The sequence below is a fragment of the Heptranchias perlo genome, chromosome 7, assembly GCF_035084215.1.
Source record: "Heptranchias perlo isolate sHepPer1 chromosome 7, sHepPer1.hap1, whole genome shotgun sequence".
Classification (NCBI taxonomy): domain Eukaryota; kingdom Metazoa; phylum Chordata; class Chondrichthyes; order Hexanchiformes; family Hexanchidae; genus Heptranchias; species Heptranchias perlo.
This window is the reverse complement of record NC_090331.1, coordinates 31554858-31575557: the sequence shown is the minus strand read 5'-3', so window position 1 is coordinate 31575557 and position 20700 is coordinate 31554858. Positions and strand designations below refer to the sequence as shown.

Genomic DNA, 20700 nt, shown 5'->3' with positions numbered 1-20700 from the left:
TGATCTGGTTGGTCTCTGATTATGCACCAGTATGAGCTGAAGTAAGGAGAGAATTAACTTTTGTAAAATTGGTTTTTGGTACTGTCATGCTGACCAGGACATGTTAAGTGCCCCCAAATACTTGCAGAAAGGAATAAGGCCAGCAATTTCTACTACTCTAGCTGCATCATGTGATCTTCCCTCCCCAATTGGGAATTTGAAACATGCCTCTTACTGTGTGCACAAGAATGTAGATTAAAATCTAAAATACTTAGTGAGACTTTAGCAGGTAGACTGCATAATACAGCAAACAGTGGTAACTGTCGTAGCATAAAAATAGACTTTAAATTCTCCCTTGAGATACTGAGCATAATTTTTTTCTTTCTGCCTTTGATCACATGACCCTTGTACTTGTCACAGATGACAAAAAAATAACATTGTCCTCGAGGGTAATTTCTGTATGTTGCTAAAGTTTTTTTTGCTTTGTTTTCTTAACCATGTCGTCATATTTATTTAAATGCTGCAGCAAGCAGAGGAAGTGGTAAAGGTTCATGTGGTGAACAAGGTTTTTATATGCTTTGTTATTTTTAAAAAAAACTCTGGAAATTATGGTTTGCATGTGGTGTCAGTTAATTTGTTCCCAGCTAAAAGTAGATCTTGCTGAGGGAGAGAAATGAGGGATTTTATCAGAACTTTGGTGGGGTGGGACTTCTACCTGACCTGTGGCTGTGCCTTTGCCTCTGATGCTGGCCAATTTTCTTGGGTCATCCTTATTTACATAATTTTGGCAGGGAGTCTGCCTCAGGAAGAAGAGACATCACCGCTGCAGGCCGACTGTCTTTTTAAAATCCCATGGTTCAAAATGTAAATTCCCTGCCCCCCACCCCTTCTGCCAGCCACAATAATGCTGGACAACAAACATGCACTTGCATTCCTATTATTACTGTGATGTAAAGTAAGGTTGTATAATATTTCCTGCCATTAACACATTATTTAAATATGCCTGCCCATGTTTGGACATGCATGTTCAATGCCTACCATCACTTTCATCAGAAAATCCCAGAAGTGCCTTGTCTAGGGATTTGGGCAACAATAAAATGGCAGAATATATTGCCCATCCCTAGTTACCTTGAGGGCATCAAGGGTCAACGAAACAGTGTGGGACTGAAGGCACATGTAGGTCAGATGTAGGTAGGAATGGTGGGTTCCCTTCTCTGAAGGTCATCAGTGAACCAGTGGATTTTAGGACAATCCAGTGACATTCATGGTTACTTTTCTGGTGCCAGCCCACATATATTACCAGATTTATTGAATTCAATTCACAACTTGCCATGATGGAATGTGAACTAGTGACCTCTGGGTTACTAATCCAGGATCATAATTATTAGGTTACATTTCCTGTCCCCACTGGAGTTACTGGATAACTGCAGAGGTAAATCTGCTCGAAAATATCTCCAAATAAGAGAGTACAATTAGTTTCTTTACCTCAACTAGATTTGCGGAGGTCAGCATAAAATGAACTCTCGCTTATAAAGCGCTTTTCAAGACATCAGGATGTTTAGTCACTCTGGTATTATAGGTAAGTGCGGCAGCCAAATTTGCACAGAGCAAGGTCCCACAAATCGCAATAAGATAAATTACTAGCTAATCTGTTTCAGTGATGTCGGTTGAGGGATAAATGGTGGTCAGGACCCTTTGGATACTGCTGTGGGATCTTTTATGCCCACCTGAGAGGGCAGATGGGGCTTCTGTTTAATGTTTCCTACTTGAAAGATAGTACCTCCTGAGAGAAAGCTGTGAGGACCTTTGCTGAAGCGAAGAGTTAGGAATGCAGGAAGATATTTGCGAGAATGTTCAATATAATACAAGCATGGAATGTTCTTTATTTTGTGTGTAATTACAGAGATAAATTGTACCAATTAAACTAAATGAATCTGACCATAACTATTGCTCTGTATGTTTACCTCAGTAAAACAGCTTAATTTGAACCAAGTCTTTACCTCACCTGGAGTTAACTTAGACTGCCTATAGAGATATTGAAGAAATGCGCTTCCAAAAGACATGTGTATCAACCCAGATTTCAAATGGATGCTATTGTTGCGTCCCTGGGTTATGTTATCATCCAAGTAGATACAAGCCAGTGTGCTGACTTCCACCAAAGTAAGACGCTCGGCCTGCTAAAGGGAGCAACTAACACCGCTGAACCTGAGAAGGTATCAGTCCCATATGTATTTACTTAATGTTGGACGCATCAGATCTGGGGCCATAATTGATGAGCACTTTTTTTATAAAATCATAAAGAAACAAAAGCATCAAATTAACACTGTAGTCTAAATCTTACCCCGTAACAAATTTGCTGATCTATATTTTTAAAACACACATGATTGTGACCTTAAGCATCCAGTAATTGAACTGACTTCATCAATGTTTACTTTGCAGCATTTAGATTTTACGGCCTTGAAGAAATTCACTTCATCAGCGGAATAATGCATTCTGCATTACATGGCATAATATGGTCTTTTAAAAACAGTTGACAGTAGGGTTTACCCTGAGTAACCCTGTGGGAAATCTGCCAGCACTATATTAAAAATAGTACATCACACTTTGTTACAGACACAAAGCAATATTACAACACTGTTTGCTTCTCAGCTGACCAAACATCAATTAACCCGAGTGACCTCATGCTGCATTTATTGTAAACAATTAACTTTCTGACCTTAAGGCTGCAACGTAGAGTAATACATTGTGCCTTACATAGTATAATATTCCTGTTATAAAAGTGCATCATCCAATTTACCATGAGCAATACCACAGGAAAAGTAAACATTGGTTTTATCTATCACATTGCCTGTATATTACAAATTTCTTTCAGTTGATTGGCTCAAATTTCATATTCATGAAACAGCAACAAATCACAACTGAAGAGTTCAGGAGTGTACAAATCGTCTGCAAGGAAACAAAGTAGATAAACTGCCAAGTACATATGAAAGGAATGAATCAAAAAATGAGCAGTTAGAAAGAAAAGTGAGCCAGTGATCGGTTCCAAATATTGTTCTTTAAGCCCGTTTTAGTTGTCGTCTAGCTTTTTTTCTCTATGCTGATGGCTTGCTACTGGAAATAAGGTTTGTAATCAGATGTCAATTGCAAAATTTACAAGGAAACGATTGAACTTATATAATACAAACATTTCTAATACAGAAAATTCTAACAATATGGGGCGATTTTTATTTCAGCAGGAGGCTTGGTCACTTTTTTGGTTGGGCCTCATTTATGTTGAATAAATGAGCTGCCAGCACTAATTGTGCAAATTATAGGCAAGGCTAAGCAGGAAATCCGGTGGGATGGCTGCTACTCGAAGGCAGCCTGCAGCCCCTTAAAGGGGAACATAGGAACAGGAGTAGGCCATTCAGCCCCTCGTGCCTGCTCCGCCATTTGATAAGATCATGGCTGATCTGTGATCTAACTCCATATACCTGCCTTTGGCCCATATCCCTTAATACCTTTGGTTGCCAAAAAGTTATCTATCTCACATTTAAATTTAGCAATTGAGCTAGTATCAATTGCCGTTTGCGGAAGAGAGTTCCAAACTTCTACCACCCTTTGTGTGTAGAAATGTTTTCTAATCTCGCTCATGAAAGGTCTGGCTCTAATTTTTAGACTGTGCCCCCTACTCCTAAAATCCCCAACCAGCGGAAATAGTTTCTCTCTATCCACCCTATCTGTTCCCCTTAATATCTTATAAACTTCGATCAGATCACCCCTTAACCTTTGAAACTCTAGAGAATTAACCCTAATTTGTGTAATCTCTCCTTGTAACTTAACCCTTGAAGTCCAGGTATCATTCTATTAAACCTACGCTGCACTCCCTCCAAGGCCAATATGTCCTTCCGAAGGTGCGGTGCCCAGAACTGCTCACAGTACTCCAGGTGCGGTCTAACCAGGGTTTTGTATAGCTGCAGCATAACTTCTGCCCCCTTGTACTCTAGTCCTCTAGATATAAAGGCCAGCATTCCATTAGCCTTCTTGATTATTTTCTGCACCTGTTCATGACACTTCAATGATCTATGTACCTGAACCCCTAAGTCACTTTGGACATCCACTGTTTTTAACTTTTTACCATTTAGAAAGTACCCTGTTCTATCCTTTTTTGATCCAAAGTGGATGACCTCACATTTGTCCACATTGAATTCCATTTGCCACAGTTTTGCCCATTCACCTAATCTATCAATATCGCTTTGTAATTTTATGTTTTCATCTACACTGCTTACAATGCCACCAATCCTTGTGTCATTGGCAAACTTAGATATGAGACTTTCTATGCCTTCATCTAAGTCGTTAATAAATATTGTGAATAATTGAGGCCCCATGACAGATCCCTGCGGGACTCCACTAGTCACATCCTGCCAATGTGAGTACCTTCCCGTTATCCCTACTCTCTGTCACTTTTCGCTCAGCCAACTTCCTAACCAAGTCTGTACTTTTCCCTCTATTCCATGGGCTTCTATCTTAGCTAACAGTCTCTTATGTGGGACCTTATCAAATGCCTTCTGGAAGTCCATATAAATAACATCCATTGACATTCCCCTGTCCACTACTTTAGTCACCGCTTCAAAAAATTCAATCAGGTTTGTCAGGCACGACCTACCTTTCACAAATCCATGCTGGCTCTCTCTGATTAACTGAAAATTCTCGGTGTTCAGTCACTCTATCCTTAATTATAGACTCCAGCATTTTCCCCACAACAGATGTTAGGCTGACTGGTTTATAATTCCCCGGTTTCCCTCTCTCTCCTTTCTTAAAAAGCAGAGTGACATGTAATTTTACAATCTCGAGGGACAGTTCCTGAATCTAGAGAATTTTGAAAGATTATAGTTCGGGCATCTGCAATGTGCTCACCTATTTCCTTTGAAACCCTGGGATGGAAACCATCTGGTCCTGGGGATTTCTCACTCTTTAGTGTTGTTATTTTCTTCATTACTGTTGCTTTACTTATGTTAATTTTATCAAGTCGCTGTCCCTGATTCATGATAAGTTTTCTTGGGATTTCTGGCATGCTATCCGCTTTCTCGACTGTAAATACTGATGCAAAGTAATTGTTCAACATGTCTGCCATTTCCCCATTGTCAATGACCATATCCCCACTTTCAGTTTTTAAGGGGCCAACACTGCTCCTGACCACCCTCTTTTTCCTAATATAACTATAAAAGTTCTTCGTATTGGTTTTGATATCCCTTGAGTTTCTTTTCATACTCTCTTTTTGTAGCCCTTACTATCTGTTTTTTGACCCTTTGTTGATCTTTGTATCTTTCCCATTCGCCAGGATCTGTGCCATTATTTGCCTTGTTGTATGCCCTTTCCTTATGTCTTATACTGTCCCTTACCTCTTTAGTTGTCCATGGCTGTTTTTTTTGGCAAGTAGAGTTCTTGCCCCTCGGGTATAAACTGATTCTGTATCACGTTAAATGTTTCTTTAAACATTTCCCACTGATCATCAGTCGTTTTACCCATTAACAGATTTGCCCAGTTTACTGTGGACAGTCTCTGTCTCATCCCATTGAAGTCGGCCTTGCCCAAGTCTAGAATCTTAGCAGCCGATTCACTTTTTTCCCTTTCAAACACTACATTGAACTCGATCATGTTATGATCACTGTTGGATAGATGTTCACGCACAGTTAAGCCGTTAACTAAATCTGGTTCATTACTAAATCTAGTATGGCTTGCCCCCTTGTTGCCTCTAGGACATACTGCTGTAGAAAACTATCCCGGACACACTCAAGAAATTCACTACCTTTCTGACAGTTGCTAGTCTGCTTTTCCCAATCTATGTGAAGGTTAAAGTCCCCCATTAAGACCACTATGCCTTTCTTACACACTTATCTAATCTCTGCATTTATACAATCTAGCACTTCAGAGCTGCTGCCAGGGGTCCTATACACAACTCCCACAATAGTCTTAGATCCTTTCCTATTTCTCAATTCAACCCATAAGGTCTCTGTTGGCTGCTTACCTCTCGTTATATCCTCCTTTATCATTGAAGTGATTTCATCTCTAATCATTAAGGCTACTCCTCCCCCTCTTCCATTTTCCCTATCTCTCCTGTAGACCTTATAACCTGGTATATTTAGTTTGCAATCCTGACCATCCTGCAGCCATGTCTCAGTAATAGCTATTATGTCATACCCTCCAATTTGAATTTGAACCTGTAGTTCATTTAATTTATTCCTTATACTCCATGCATTTGTATATAGAACTCTTAGTTGGGCCACACACCCTAGCCTGACCTTCAGCTTTGATGCTGGGTTAATTGCCTTACGGCTCCTAGTTTTTATTTTATCTGTCGTGCCTAAAGTACATTTTCTTTCTGCTGCTCTACGCTTTTCCCTTTGACTTGTTCTTGAACAACTGTTTGTACTATTTGAATTGTAAATTTCCCCTGGGTCTTCCCCTCTCTTGCTGCTCTCAACTTTGCTCCCATCTAACTCCCTGCTCAGGTTCCCATCCCCCTGCCACCCTAGTTTAAACCTTCCCCAACAGCACTAGCAAACACCCCCGCGAGGACATTGGTCCCGGTCCTGCTCGGGTGTTACCCGTCCCGCTTGTACAGGTCCCACCTTCCCCAGAACCGGTCCCAATGTCCCAGGAATCTAAATCCCTCCCTCCTACACCATCCCAGCAGCCACGTATTCATCCTGTCTATTCTCCTGTTCCTATACTCACTCGCACGTGGCATTGGTAGTAATCCTGAGATCACTACCTTTGAAGTCCTGCTTTTTAATTTATCTCCTAACTCCTTAAATTCACCTTGCAGGACCTCATCCCTTTTTTTAACCTATGTCGTTGGTACCAATATGGACCACGACTACTGGCTGTTCACCCTCCCCCTCCAGAATGCCCTGCAGCCGCTCCATGACATCCTTGACCCTAGCACCAGGGAGGCAACATACCATCCTGGAGTCATGTTTGTGGCCACAGAAACGCCTATCTGTTCCCCTTACAATTGATCCCTTATCACTATAGCCCTGCCACTCTTCTTCCTCCCCTCCTGTGCAGCAGAGCTACCCATGGTGCCCCGAACTTGGCTCTTGCTGCTTTCCCCTGATAAGCCATCTCCCCCAACAACATCCAAAGCAGACTATCTGTTTGAGAGGGAGATGCCCCAGGGGACTCCTGCTCTACCTGCCTAGCGGTCACCCATTTCCTTTCTGCCTGCATAATCTTTACCTGCGGTGTGACCACCTCACTGAACGTGCTATCCACGATAGTCTCAGCATCGCGGATGCTCCACGGTGAATCCACCCGCAGCTCCAGCTCCGAAATATGGTTAGCCAGTAGCTGCAGCTGGATACACTTCCTGCACACATGGTCGCCAGGGACACTGGTAGTGTCCATGACTTCCCACAGAGTGCAGGAGCAGCATATCACGGGTCTGAGCTGTGCTGCCATGACTTGCCTTAGACTCTCAGACTCTTCTCCCGCTCTTGGTCTCTCCTTTTATACTGTGCTCACCTCTCTGACTCTCCTGCCTCACCTGTGACGTCGCACAGTAGTTTTCTCTTGTTGCAGGTCTGCTGCTGCTTTTATTCCCCAATCTCTGTCTTCTACGCTCAGGTCCACTGCCGCTCTGCGGAAAAAGTTAGGAAAAGCAAGGCAAAGCAGCACCTCCTTCCCCCAACTCCCACACGTACCAAACTCTCAGCAGTTCACTGTTGTCCGCACACCGTGCTGTCTCACTGACAGGCCCCTGTATTTCTACAGTTTGTGGACTCAGATGAGTCAGGCCTGCCCCACCTTCAGGAACCAGTTTAATCTAGCTAACCAATTAACTTACTACAGCAGCTCTCTCTGCTGAAGCCTGACAGAAACTTAAAAATTTAAACTTTAAAGTTGAACTTAAACAGTTGATAGCAATTGAACATAAACAGTTGAAAGCAATATACACTAGATTTTAAAGAGATTAACCCTTAAACTCCCACACGTACCAAACTCTCAGCAGTTCACTGTGTTGTCCGCACACTGGGACATGCACTTTTCGAAAATGGTCAGTGGGGAATGAGTGATTGAAGCAGCAGGTATCATGATGTTGTCCAGGGTTCTCCACCCACGCCCCCCCCAATTCTCTGATGCAGGTGTTCATAGAGCATGTGAGCAACAGGAAGGAAATCCTCTTCCCCTCCGATGGATGATGAGTGCCCTATCAAATTAGCTAGCAGCAATTCAGAGAACTGGTTGAGCAGGTCAAAGCTAGCAGCATTGTCCGAGGAACTTAGCTGCAGTGCCAGAACAAATTTAACTACCTCACCAGGACTGCCAACATAAGACTCCCCTTCACCTCTTAATCTCTGTACAACCCTGTAGAAACTCTTACTATCTGTTTTTATATTTCTCTCATACTCCAATTTCTCCCTCATTATTTTTTTACTCATGCTTTGCTGTTTTTTATATTCTGTCCAATCTTCTGACCTGCCACTAATCTTTGCGGAATTGCCAGGACCTACTCCGTTAATGGTAGGGCGTTGGGGAGAGCTTTAGAACAGAGATCTAGGAGTACAGGTTCATAGCTCCTTGAAAGTGGAGTCACAGGTGGATAGGGTGGTGAAGAAGGCATTCGGCATGCTTGGTTTCATTGGCCAGAACATTGAATACAGGAGTTGGGATGTCTTGTTGAAGTTGTACAAGACATTAGTTAGGCCACACTTGGAATACTGTGTACAGTTCTGGTCACCCTATTGTAGAAAGGATATTATTAAACTAGAAAGAGTGCAGAAAAGATTTACTAGGATGCTACCGGGACTTGATGGTTTGACTTATAGGGAGAGGTTAGATAGACTGGGACATTTTTCCCTGGAGAGTAGGAGGTTAAGGGGTGATCTTATAGAAGTCTATAAAATAATGAGGGGCATAGATAAGGTAGGGGAGTCTATAACGAGGGGGCATAGATTTAAGGTGAGAGGGGAGAGATACAAAAGGGTCCAGAGGGGCAATTTTTTTACTCAAAGGGTGGTGAGTGTCTGGAACGAGCTGCCAGAGGCAGTAGTAGAGGCGGGTACAATTTTGTCTTTTAAAAAGCATTTGGGCAGTTACATGGGTAAGATGGGTATAGAGGGATATGGGCCAAGTGCAGGCAATTGGGACTAGCTTAGTGGTATAAACTGGGCGACATGGACATGTTGGGCCGAAGGGCCTGTTTCCATGTTGTAAACTTCTATGATTCTATAACCCTGCACCATCCTACTTTAACCCCAGCACAATCAATCCTTCCCTCCTCTGCTTCCCATGCCTTTCCTCCAATCGCAACAGGATGTTTAACTATACCTCCTTCTGCATACACTCATTATCGAGACCTCTTGCTGCCTTCACAATTCTACTCTTTCCCCCCCACACCCCCCCCCCCCCCCCCCCACCCCCGGCACACTAGCTGCCTCTTTGGTTCAGCATGCGCACCATGCTAAGCTGCCTCACACATTTTCATAGTCTTTCATCAGGGCACACATTAACCCACTGCCGCTCTTCTTGCAAAAGAAACTGGCACACAACAGAAGGGAGAGCTCGAGAACAGGAGAAGGTGCCACTACCCTGCCAACCCTGACACCAATGAAGCAGGGAGCCAGCGACATCATTGGCAGTGACAGGGCGTGCAGCTTTAGAGGTGGCCAGGCTGGAGGACAAGCACAGAAAGGTGTTTAGGTATCACCCCTTTCTCTTTCTATTTGGCACACGTACACTCACACAATCTGGCGCTGCATTGTGTTGCTACTTATTGCCGCTGTTTACTCTTGTCATTACATGCTAATCCTTGTTCCTCTACCCCTTTTCTAGTTTTTTTCAAATGACTTCGGCCCTGCAGCTGCACAGACCCAGGGGCAGATCCCTCCTGAAGATATACTGCCAATCGCTCTTATCCATCCAAGTAGCAGCACAGAAATCGGTGCTTTATATAGATAGTTAGAGTGGTCTGTACTGGGTGATTGAACACGAGTGAGCGGGTGCAGGTGACAAGGACATCTAGCAAATGGTTCACCTGAGGGCCAGCTTGAGTCCTAGATCTGATGAAGAGGACAGAACTGCAGACTTTAGGGGCCAAGACTTTAAAAGAAAGTCTTGGCCCCTAAAGTCTGCATCAACAATTGCTCAGTGAATTACCTTCCAAGGAACTAAACCCAACATGCCAAAGATTGTGGAGGAGTCCACTGCTATCTTGTGGGGTTGTCAACTACCGGTGGCCGTCTCATTGGATGCTGCAGCTTAGCTGCCCTTGCAGGAGTCCGTGGCACTGGTAGGGGATGCTTATTCTGGTACCATGCAGGCTCTGGGCTACACCATCTCCTCCGTGTGGGCAGGCTGGGAGACCGAATCGATATGGGCTTCAGTCAGATCATGGATCTCCTACAGTCTGTTCTCCCGCAGATCAGTGGGAATGCTGAGCTGCAGCCCAATAGCAGAGGTAGTTACAGAGTCATAGAGTTATACAGCACGGATAGAGGCCCTTCGGCCCATCGTGTCCGCGCCGGCCATCAGCCCTGTCTACTGTAATCCCATATTCCAGCATTTGGTCCGTAGCCTTGTATGCTATGGCATTTCAAGTGCTCATCCAAATGCTTCTTGAATGTTGTGAGGGTTCCTGCCTCCACAACCCTTTCAGACAGTGAGTTCCAGACTCCAACCACCCTCTGGGTGAAAAAGTTCTTTCTCAAATCCCCTCTAAACCTCCCGCCTTTTACCTTGAATCTATGTCCCCTTGTTATAGAACCCTCAACGAAGGGAAAAAGCTCCTTAGTATCCATCCTATCTGTGCCCCTCATAATTTTGTACACCTCAATCATGTCCCCCCTCAGCCTCCTCTGCTCCAAGGAAAACAAACCCAATCTTCCCAGTCTCTCTTCATAGCTGAAGCGCTCCAGCCCTGGTAACATCCTGGTGAATCTCCTCTGCACCCTCTCCAAAGCAATCACATCCTTCCTGTAGTGTGGCGACCAGAACTGCACACAGTACTCCAGCTGTGGCCTAACCAGTGTTCTATACAGCTCCATCATAACCTCCTTGCTCTTATATTCTATGCCTCGGCTAATAAAGGCAAGTATCCCATATGCCTTCTTTACCACCTTATCTACCTGTTCCGCCGCCTTCAGGGATCTGTGAACTTGCACACCAAGATCCCTCTGACCCTCTGTCTTGCCTAGGGTCCTCCCATTCATTGTGTATTCCCTTGCCTTGTTAGTCCCTCCAAAGTGCATCACCTCGCACTTTTCCGGGTTAAATTCCATTTGCCACTGTTCCGCCCATCTGACCAACCCATCTGTATCGTCCTGCAGACTGAGGCTATCCTCCTCGCTATTTACCACCCTACCAATCTTTGTATCATCAGCGAACTTACTGATCATACCTTTTACATTCATATCCAAGTCATTAATGTAGACCACAAACAGCAAGGGACCCAGCACCGATCCCTGTGGTACCCCACTGGCCACAGGCTTCCAGTCACAAAAACAACCTTCGACCATCACCCTCTGCCTTCTGCCACTAAGCCAGTTTTGTATCCAAAGTGCCAAGGCACCCTGGATTCCATGGGCTCGTACCTTCTTGACCAGTCTCCTGTGGGGGACTTTATCGAAGGCCTTACTGAAATCCATGTATACCACATCCACTGCGTTACCCTCATCCACACGCCTAGTCACCCCCTCAAAAAATTCAATCAAATTAGTCAGACATGATCTTCCCTTGACAAAGCCATGTTGACTATCCCTGATTAATCCTTGCTTCTCCAAGTGGAGACTAATTTTGTCCTTCAGAATTTTTTCCAATAATTTTCCTACCACTGATGTTAGGCTCACTGGCCTGTAGTTCCCCGGTTTTTCCCTACTCCCCTTCTTGAATAATGGTATTACATTAGCAGTTCTCCAGTCCTCTGGCACATCCCCTGTGGCCAGAGAGGTTCTGAATATATGTGTCAGAGCCCCCGCAATCTCCTCCTTTGCCTCACACAGTAGCCTGGGATACATTTCGTCCGGGCCTGGGGATTTATCCATTTTTAGGCCTGCTAAAACCGCCAATACCTCCTCCCGCTCGATGTTAATATGTTCGAGTATATCACAGTCCCCCTGCCGTATTTCTATGTCTACATCGTCCTTCTCCATAGTGAAAACAGATGCAAAAAATTCATTTAGAACCCCTTCTACATCTGCTGGCTCCACACACAGATTGCCATTTTTGTCCCTAATGGGCCCTATTTTTTCCCTAGTCATCCTCTTACCCTTAATATACTTATAAAACATCTTAGGGTTTGCCTTTATTTTGCTCGCCAGTGTTATTTCATGGCCCCTCCTTGATCTCCTAATTTCTTTTTTAAGTATCCCCCTGCACTTTTTGTACTCCTCTAGGGCTTCCTCCGTCTTTAGCCTTTTGTATCTGCCAAAAGCCCTCCTTTTTTTCCTAATCCATTCTCGTATATCCCCTGACATCCAAGGTTCCCTGGAGTTCTTGGAACCACCCTTGACCTTTACGGGAACATGTTGCCATTGTATGGTCTCAATCTCCCTTCTGAAAGACTCCCATTGCTCCGATGCGGATTTTCCTACAAGCAGCTGATCCCAGTCCATTTTGGCCAGATCCTGCCTTATCCTATTAAAATCGGCCTTCCCCCAATTTAGAACCTTTATTTCCGGCCCCTCCCTGTCCTTTTCCATGACCACCTTAAATCTCACCGAATTATGGTCACTGTCACCAAAGTGCTCACCTACTAGCACTTCTTCCACTTGGCCGGCCACATTCCCTAGAATTAGGTCCAGTACCGCCCCCTCTCTTGTAGGACTTTCTACATGCTGGCTCAAAAAGCTCTCCTGGATGCACGTTAAGAATTTTGTACCCTCTAAGCCTTTTACAATATTGGGGAAGTTGAAATCCCCCACTATTATTACCCTATTATTTGCACAATTTTCTGAGATTTGCCTACATATCTGTTCCTCTATCTCTCCCTGACTGTTTGGGGGCCTATAGTACACTCCCATCAAAGTGCTTGCCCCCTTTTTGTTTTTAAGCTCCACCCATATGGCCTCATTAGAGGAACCTGCTAATATATCATCCCTCCTTATGGCAGTAATTGATTCTTTAATTAATATTGCGACCCCCCCCTCCTCTTATACCTCCCCCTCTGTCTCGCCTGAAGATTCTGTACCCCGGAATATTGAGCTGCCAGTCTTGCCCCTCCCTCAACCATGTCTCTGTGACAGCAACAATATCATACTCCCATGTGTTTATCAACACCTTCAGTTCATCCACCTTATTCGCAAGACTCCTTGCATTAAAATAGATGCCATCCAGCCTTGCCCTCACATATTTGCCCTGTCTTCCAAGCTGACTTTTTTTCTCTATATTTGGCTGCACATCACCCCCTATTGTAGCTCCACTCTGTATCCCATCCCCCTGCCAAGTTAGTTTAAACCCCCCCAACAGTGCTAGCAAACCTCCCCGCAAGGATATTTGTCCCGCTCTGGTTCAGGTGCAACCCGTCCGACTTGTACAAGTCCCACCTTCCCCAGAAGCAGGCCCAGTGATCCAGGAAACTGAAACCCTCCCTCCCGCACCAACTCTTTAGCCACGCATTCATCTGTTCTATCCTCCTATTTCTATACTCACTAGCCCGTGGCACTGGGAGTAATCCAGAGATTACAACCTTTGAGGTCCTGCTCTTTAATCTGCTACCTAGCTCCCTAAATTCTTGATGCAGGACCTCATCTCCCTTCCTACCTATGTCGTTGGTCCCAATGTGGACCACGACTTCTGCCTGCTCACCCTCCCCCTTGAGAATGCCCTGTAGCCGCTCAGTGACATCCATGACCCTGGCACCAAGGAGGCAACAAACCATCCTGGAGTCACGTTTACGGCCACAGAAACGCCTGTCTGTTCCCCTTACGATAGAATCCCCTACCACTATCGCTCTTCCACTCTTTTTCCTCCCAGCCTGTGCAGCAGAGCTACCCCTGGTGCCAGGAAGTTGGCTGCTGCTGCCTTCCCCTGATAAGTCATCCCCCTCAACAATATCCAAAGCGGTATATTTGTTTGAGAGGGGGACGGCCACAGGGGACCCCTGCACTGCCTGCCTGCTCTTCTTACTCTGCCTGGTGGTCACCCAATTACTTCCTGCCTGTACAACCTTTACCTGCGGTGTGACCATCTCACTAAACGTGCTATCCACGACGTTCTCAGCATCGCGAATGCTCCTTAATGAATCCATCCGCAGCTCCAGTGCCGCAATGCGGTTTGTCAGTAGCTGCAGCTGGATACATTTCCCGCACACATGGTCGTCAGGGACACCGGAAGGGTCCCTGATTTCCCACATAGAGCAGGAAGAGCATAACACGGGGCTGGGCTGTCCTGACGTGACTTACCCTTTAACTAATTAATTCAAATTAAATGAATCCCACCAATTTCACTTCAATTAAAAAGGTATACTCAAGGGCCCTTGCTGAACAGCAGTCCCCCACTACACAACAGAGACCAGAGAATCCACAAACTCTAACCTGAGACAAATTCAGCAGGAAAATACTCACCAGCCAATCACTTACCTCTTCCTTGGTGACGTCCCACTTGGATTACTTTTGGCTTCTTATTTATCTTGGGTCCAGGAGTTAAGTCCCTGTGATGTCGCACAGTAGTTGTCTCTTGGTGCAGGTCTGCTGCTGCTTTTATTCCACAATCTCAGTCTTCTACTCTCAGGGAATGGATCACGTTGCCCTCTCAGTATAACAGCAGCTCTGCACCCTTGCCACCCTCAACCAAAACATGCTCTGTTTCCAGAAAGGCAGCTGGGAGAGACTGCTCTAATAGCTGCCAAGTTAGTGCAGTCTGCAGCTGGGTCCTCTCTGGCCCAAGTTCCTAGAAGTTGCCAACACAAGCATCCGAAGAGCCTTTGCGTAACAGTAGCATTCCACCTCCCTTGCTGAAACTATTGGGGAAGTACTAGTAGAGATAAGAGAGCTTTAAGACATGCACTATGGGTTCACATTTGGACCATAATTAGTGTGTAGGCATTTGTGTAACCCAGTAAAATGTTAAACCTTTGTATGCAGAGAATGTGGGAGAACCTTCACCTCACGGACTGCAGCGGTTCAAGAAGGCGGCTCACCACCACCTTAATTAGGGATGGGCAATAAATGCTGGCCTCGCCAGCGACGCCCATATCCCATGAACGAATAAGAAAAAAATACTCTATGTAGCCCTGCAATGTTAATTGACATATCAGTTTTGGTCCTTGGGTGCTTGCAATGTATTTGAGGTTAGAAGGACTAGGATAGATGTTAAACATGACTGTTAATGCAGGGGAACAGGAAATGTTCAGCTGAAGTGCTTTTCAATAAGCTGCTGCTGAAGAGCAGTTTTCACTGCAGGCAGGTATTGAAGCCCTCCAGCTTCCTCGCCTTCCTCTCTCATCAGTGTGGTCTCCGTCATCATGCTGAATGTCCTCATCTAATGATGGTTCCATGTGTTTTTCCCATCCCAGAGCAAAGGTATGCAGCATACAACAATCCACTATCATATGGGACACTCTTTGTGGATTGTATTGGAGGAAGCCAGCAGAGCTGTCCAGGCAGTGGAATCATTGTACAGATCATTGGACTGCTCAAGCAATGAGGAGTCTAGTTGAGCAACAGTTCAGCTGCCAAGCATAGTTTCCTGAGACATATCACAAGCCAAGTATGCAGGGGATAGCCTTTCTCCCCAAAGAGCCAGCCTCATTTTCTTCAGGGGCGAAGTGTGTGGGGAGATGGAGGATTGGTGCAAGATAAAGCATCTTGGCAGCTTTGAGAAAAGTAGGCACAGACCTACATGATACAGTTCTGCTGGACACAGACCAGATGAACATTAATGGATTAGATGTGATTCATGAAGGTAGTGGGTCGTGCGAAGGACCCCATGTGGCCATGTGTGCTGTTGATGAGGCCCTGGATGTGGGGGGAATTACAATTTTTGTGAACTCCAGAGCTTTATCCTGCTGCTTCTGGTTGTCCATGGGTAAAGTGATGAGCGTGTTTGCTTAACAAACATGGCATCATTCATCTGCTTAGGGGAAGTGTGAACTGCAGACTGACTGGTGTTACTGATATGCCCTATGGTGGCCTGGAAGGAGCCGGAGGCAAAGATATGTATGAGTGTCAGGACTGTAGATGATGCTCGACTATTACCGAATGATCAACTTAGAAAAGTGCAGCGTTATGTGTGTGGGCGGGACGAATGCTAGACACACATACACCCTTCAGGGAAAAGGACTAAAGTCAGCGGAGAAAGAAAGAGACCTGGGTGTTCTCGTGCATAAATCCTTAAAGGTTCAGGACCAATGCCATGAAGCAATAGCTAGACCGAATATGGTGCTGGGGTGTATTTATAGGTTAATTGACTAAGACAAAGCAAACTATTTTGTCCTTGTTTGGGCCTCGGTTAGAATACTGTGTCTTTATGGCCTTTAACTTAAAAGATTTTATGACAGATAGTTAGTGAGTCAATTTTACAGTGGGTATCTCTACAATGTTATTGGAGGAAATAGAAGACCTTTTCTGACATTCCTGAAGGCACTTTTTGAAATTGTGATATGTGCTTTGCGTTTGGCTCAAATTTTACATTTGAAGAGCCTTCCCGAACCGGCACGTTTGGCGGAAACTTGCAATGTAGACCTGGGGACGTGGTCAGTTTTATGGGTGGGGCCTGATCTGGGCGAATTGATCATAAACCAGCATAAAAGAGCACGGAAAACCCGTAAGTAAGTGGCACACAACCAATTGTATGCTTTGTGCCCTCTGAACACATGGTAGATGCAAAACTTTTAATTGTAAAGAAAATATATATCTGTTCATATAACTTCATTAAACCCACTAATAGAAATGTTACTGAAATGTAATTATATAAAATATTTTTCAGATTTGAAGAAAACATTGGCAGTCCTCCTTGACAACATTTTGCAGCGTCTTGGAAAATTGGAGTCCAAAGTGGATAACCTGATGATTTCAAATGGGACAGGAATAAATTCTACTAATGCCACTACTACTGTGAGCCCCAGCTCTAGTGCTGTTGAGAAAGTTAATGTGGCAGGTGAGCATGCATTCTCTTTTTATATACAAAATGTTTGCTTTGCATAGCATAGCACTCCTTTGGAAAGTAACCAAAAATATCACCCTAAAATATTGGAACATAGGAACCAGGAGTAGGCCCTTGAATCCCTCAAGCCTTTGAAGGGTCTTTTGAAATCTGTTTATACTAATTTACAATTTTTTTTAAATTCCCAGATTTGTCCTGTTTGAAAATAGATTCTTCCCCTTTCCCTCCACACGCCTTCCCCTCACAATCCTCACTTGCACTAGTCTTTGGTCCTGAGATATACACCTTGGGATCGAGTTGCCACTAGTTTTGCGCCCAGATTCCAGCGCAGTCGGCTGAACTGTCGCAAAAGATCAGGAAATTTTAAACGTACGTGAGTTACGCCCAAAGCCACTTACCCTCTGGTTTTCTGCGATCTTTTATGCTGGTTTAAGGTTCAATTTGCCTGGATCAGGCCCTGCCCACAAAACTGGCCACGCTCCCTGGTCGACATTGCAAGTTTCTGCCAGTTGCGCTGGTTAGGAAAGGCTCTTCAAATTGCACTCATTTTCTTAGCGCACAGGCAGTGTAGGCATGTTTTAAAAGATTTTACGTATCAAAAAATATTTAATTTACTAAGAAACTGACTAGTGTAATGCAATGAAACTATTTTTTTTAAAGTTATTTTCAGTGATTTTAAATCAGTTTACACTCAGGTGGAGGAGTGGAGACCCTTATTAAAAATGCTTATTTTTTGTGATAAACCCATTTTCAGTTGTATTAATAAAAGTGCACCAGGTTACCACTCTTAAATACATCAGTGAATGTTTTTTAATGGAAAGAAAAAAAAAATAATGTTCTATTAAGCTGCTCGATTACGCTGGTTCACGGAAGATTTTACGTTTGTGATTATGCAAATGCATTTTAGCAGAAACTTGGACTATAACCTAACCAGCGCAGTTTTGGGCGCAATTTCCTGATTGCGCCCAAAGCAGAAACTCTACCCCCTCATGTACATTACAGCATGGCAACCAAATGTCGGTCTGCCTCTGAAGAAAGAGCTGTAATTTGAATGGTTTATTAAGTGAGTCTTGTGACTTTTTGATCAGGGAGCCCAGAACAACCAGCACATGGAAGTGAAATATTGCATCTTTTGTGAGGGGGGAGGTGGAAGGAAGGGAGAGGAATCATTCTTGCAGGGAGTTAAGACTTGAAGTAAGTTCATCAGTTAGAAGGAATGCAAGAACTGACATTGTGACATTTCATAAATTACTTTTGGAACTTCATAAGGGGTTAAGAAAAATAAATTATAGAATATTTTACATTAAACATCTAAATGTTCTAATTTTTGTGGATAGACACAACGCACTATATCCTTATGCGATTTCCTTCCTGACTTCACCTTGTCATAAGTTTTAAACATAGTGAAAAGTAAGCTACTTGCTTCTTTGTCAGTGACTAAAAATTTAAAATTTTTTAAAAATGCCCAGTAAAGACCCCCTTTTTGCCTATAGTATTATCTACCTTGAAAGACTTTTCTAAAAAAAAATTATAAAATTTAAAATTCCTTGCTTTTTCAACTGAGTCTGTTGCTCTGCCTTGTCCCAGCTCTTTACCTCAAACTTGGTGCTTGCGGCTATGCTGTTTGATGGTTGGATCTAGTATTGTCTTCAATTTGTAAACAATCGTGCTTTTTTGTTTGTCTCTGCTTTCCTGATTTTCTTTTTTTTAATTTACTATTTTTCAGCAAATTTAGCCTGATTTTGGGGTTCATTTTTTTCCTTCTGGTTTTGATGCTGAAAATAAAAACTGAATAGCATCTGGACAAAATACAGGTTTTTACATTGCCCTGAAAATTTACTTTTAATGTTTCTCACTGACATTTTGAGTGCTTTCACTTTTTTTCCCATTTGACTCCTCTTTGGATCATCATTGTGTTACTCCAAAGAATGCTTATAAAATCTAGGAAAAAACCAACAAATGTTGGCAATAGCAAAATTGAGGAAACGTGATATGTCACTAAAGGTTACTATCTTTCCCTTTCGGGTTCTGACTGACATGCGATATGTTTCCATAATTTTCTGTTTCTGCCAATAGAAATACTGATATAACTGGTAGAAATTCCCTGATGTGTTCAGACATCCACAGTCTGGTATAATTCTAAAAGAAAGATGTCAGAAATCATGACCCTCTGTGCCTGACATTGGTTATGTTTATCTGCTGCATTTTCACCATATTCAGAAACATTTTACCCATGCACTTCTGTCCATGTTAATTCAAATATTTGTCAATGACCTTCTCTCCATCATAAGGTCAGAAATGGGGATGTACGCTGATGATTGCACAGTGTTCAGTTCCATTCGCAACCCCTCAGATAATGAAGCAGTCCGTGCCTGCATGCAGCAAGACCTAGACAACATCCAGGCTTGGGCCGATAAGTGGCAAGTAATGTTCATGCCAGGCAATGACCATCTCCAACAAGAGAGAGTCTAACCACCCGCCCTTGATATTCAACGGCATTACCATCGCCGAATCCCCCACCATCAATATCCTGGGGGTCACCATTGACCAGAAACTTAACTGGACCAGCCACATAAATACTGTGGCTACAAGAGCAGGTCAGAGGCTGGGTATTCTGCAGTCAGTGACTCACCACCTGACTCCCCAAAGCCTTTCCACCGTCTGCAAGGCACAAGTCAGGAGTGTGATGGAATACTCTCCACTTGCCTGGATGAGTGCAGCTCCAACAACACTCGAAGCTCGACACCATCCAGGACAAAGCAGCCCGCTTGATTGGCACCCCATCCACCACCCTAAACATTCACTCCCTTCACCACTGGCGCACCGTGGCTGCAGTGTGTACCATCTACAGGATGCACTGCAACAACTCGCCAAGGCTTCTTCGACAGCACCTCCCAAACCCACGACCTCTACCACCTAGAGGGACAAGGGCAGCAGGCACATGGGAACAACACCACCTGCGCATTCCCCTCCAAGTCACACACAATCCCACCTTGGAAATATATCGCTGTTCCTTCATCATCACTGGGTCAAAATCCTGGAACTCTCTGCCTAACAGCACTGTGGGAGAACCTTCACCACACGGACTGCAGCGGTTAAAGAAGGCAGCTCACCACCACTTTCTCAAGGGCAATTAGGGATGGGCAATAAATGCTGGCCTTGCCAGCGACACCCACATCCCGTGAATGAAAAAAAAAAGATCTTTTGCTTTCACAGCTTGTGATATTATTTTGCATATATTATGTGCTTTTCCATGTAATTGTCCTAGAGCAGCAAACATTTACTTTCATTATGTTAATGTATTGCTTACAGTTGTCATGGTAATTATGGTAACTACTTTTAGATTAGAGATTCAGGGATAACAGAACTATAGCTCATTGTGGTTAATATTTTTGGTCTTACTCTATTTTATCAACCATTTCTAGATTGGTGCCTTATTTTCCTCATAGCACATAAATGAGAATTTAATTTGAAAGTGAAGAACAGTTGACCAGCAATTTTTATTTTGTGCATATAAAATTAATAGTTAGAAATATATACTTAGAATAGCCTGTGCGGAGATGATGTGTCACTGTTCTTCCCTCTGATTTGCTACAGCATGTAGAAATCAATTATGATATCTGCTGAACAACATATAAA

The 20700-nt window shown here is 43.8% G+C and overlaps 1 protein-coding gene across 2 annotated transcripts in view; it reads left to right on the top strand.

Moving 5' to 3' along the window:
- Nucleotides 1-20700, top strand: part of mgat5 (alpha-1,6-mannosylglycoprotein 6-beta-N-acetylglucosaminyltransferase) — a 135771-nt gene that overhangs the window by 32919 nt on the left and 82152 nt on the right. For both annotated transcript variants that reach the window (XM_067987255.1, XM_067987254.1), the window contains exon 3: nt 16885-17055. In XM_067987255.1, the coding sequence (XP_067843356.1) occupies nt 16885-17055 (171 nt within the window). The remainder of the gene's footprint in view (nt 1-16884; nt 17056-20700) is intronic.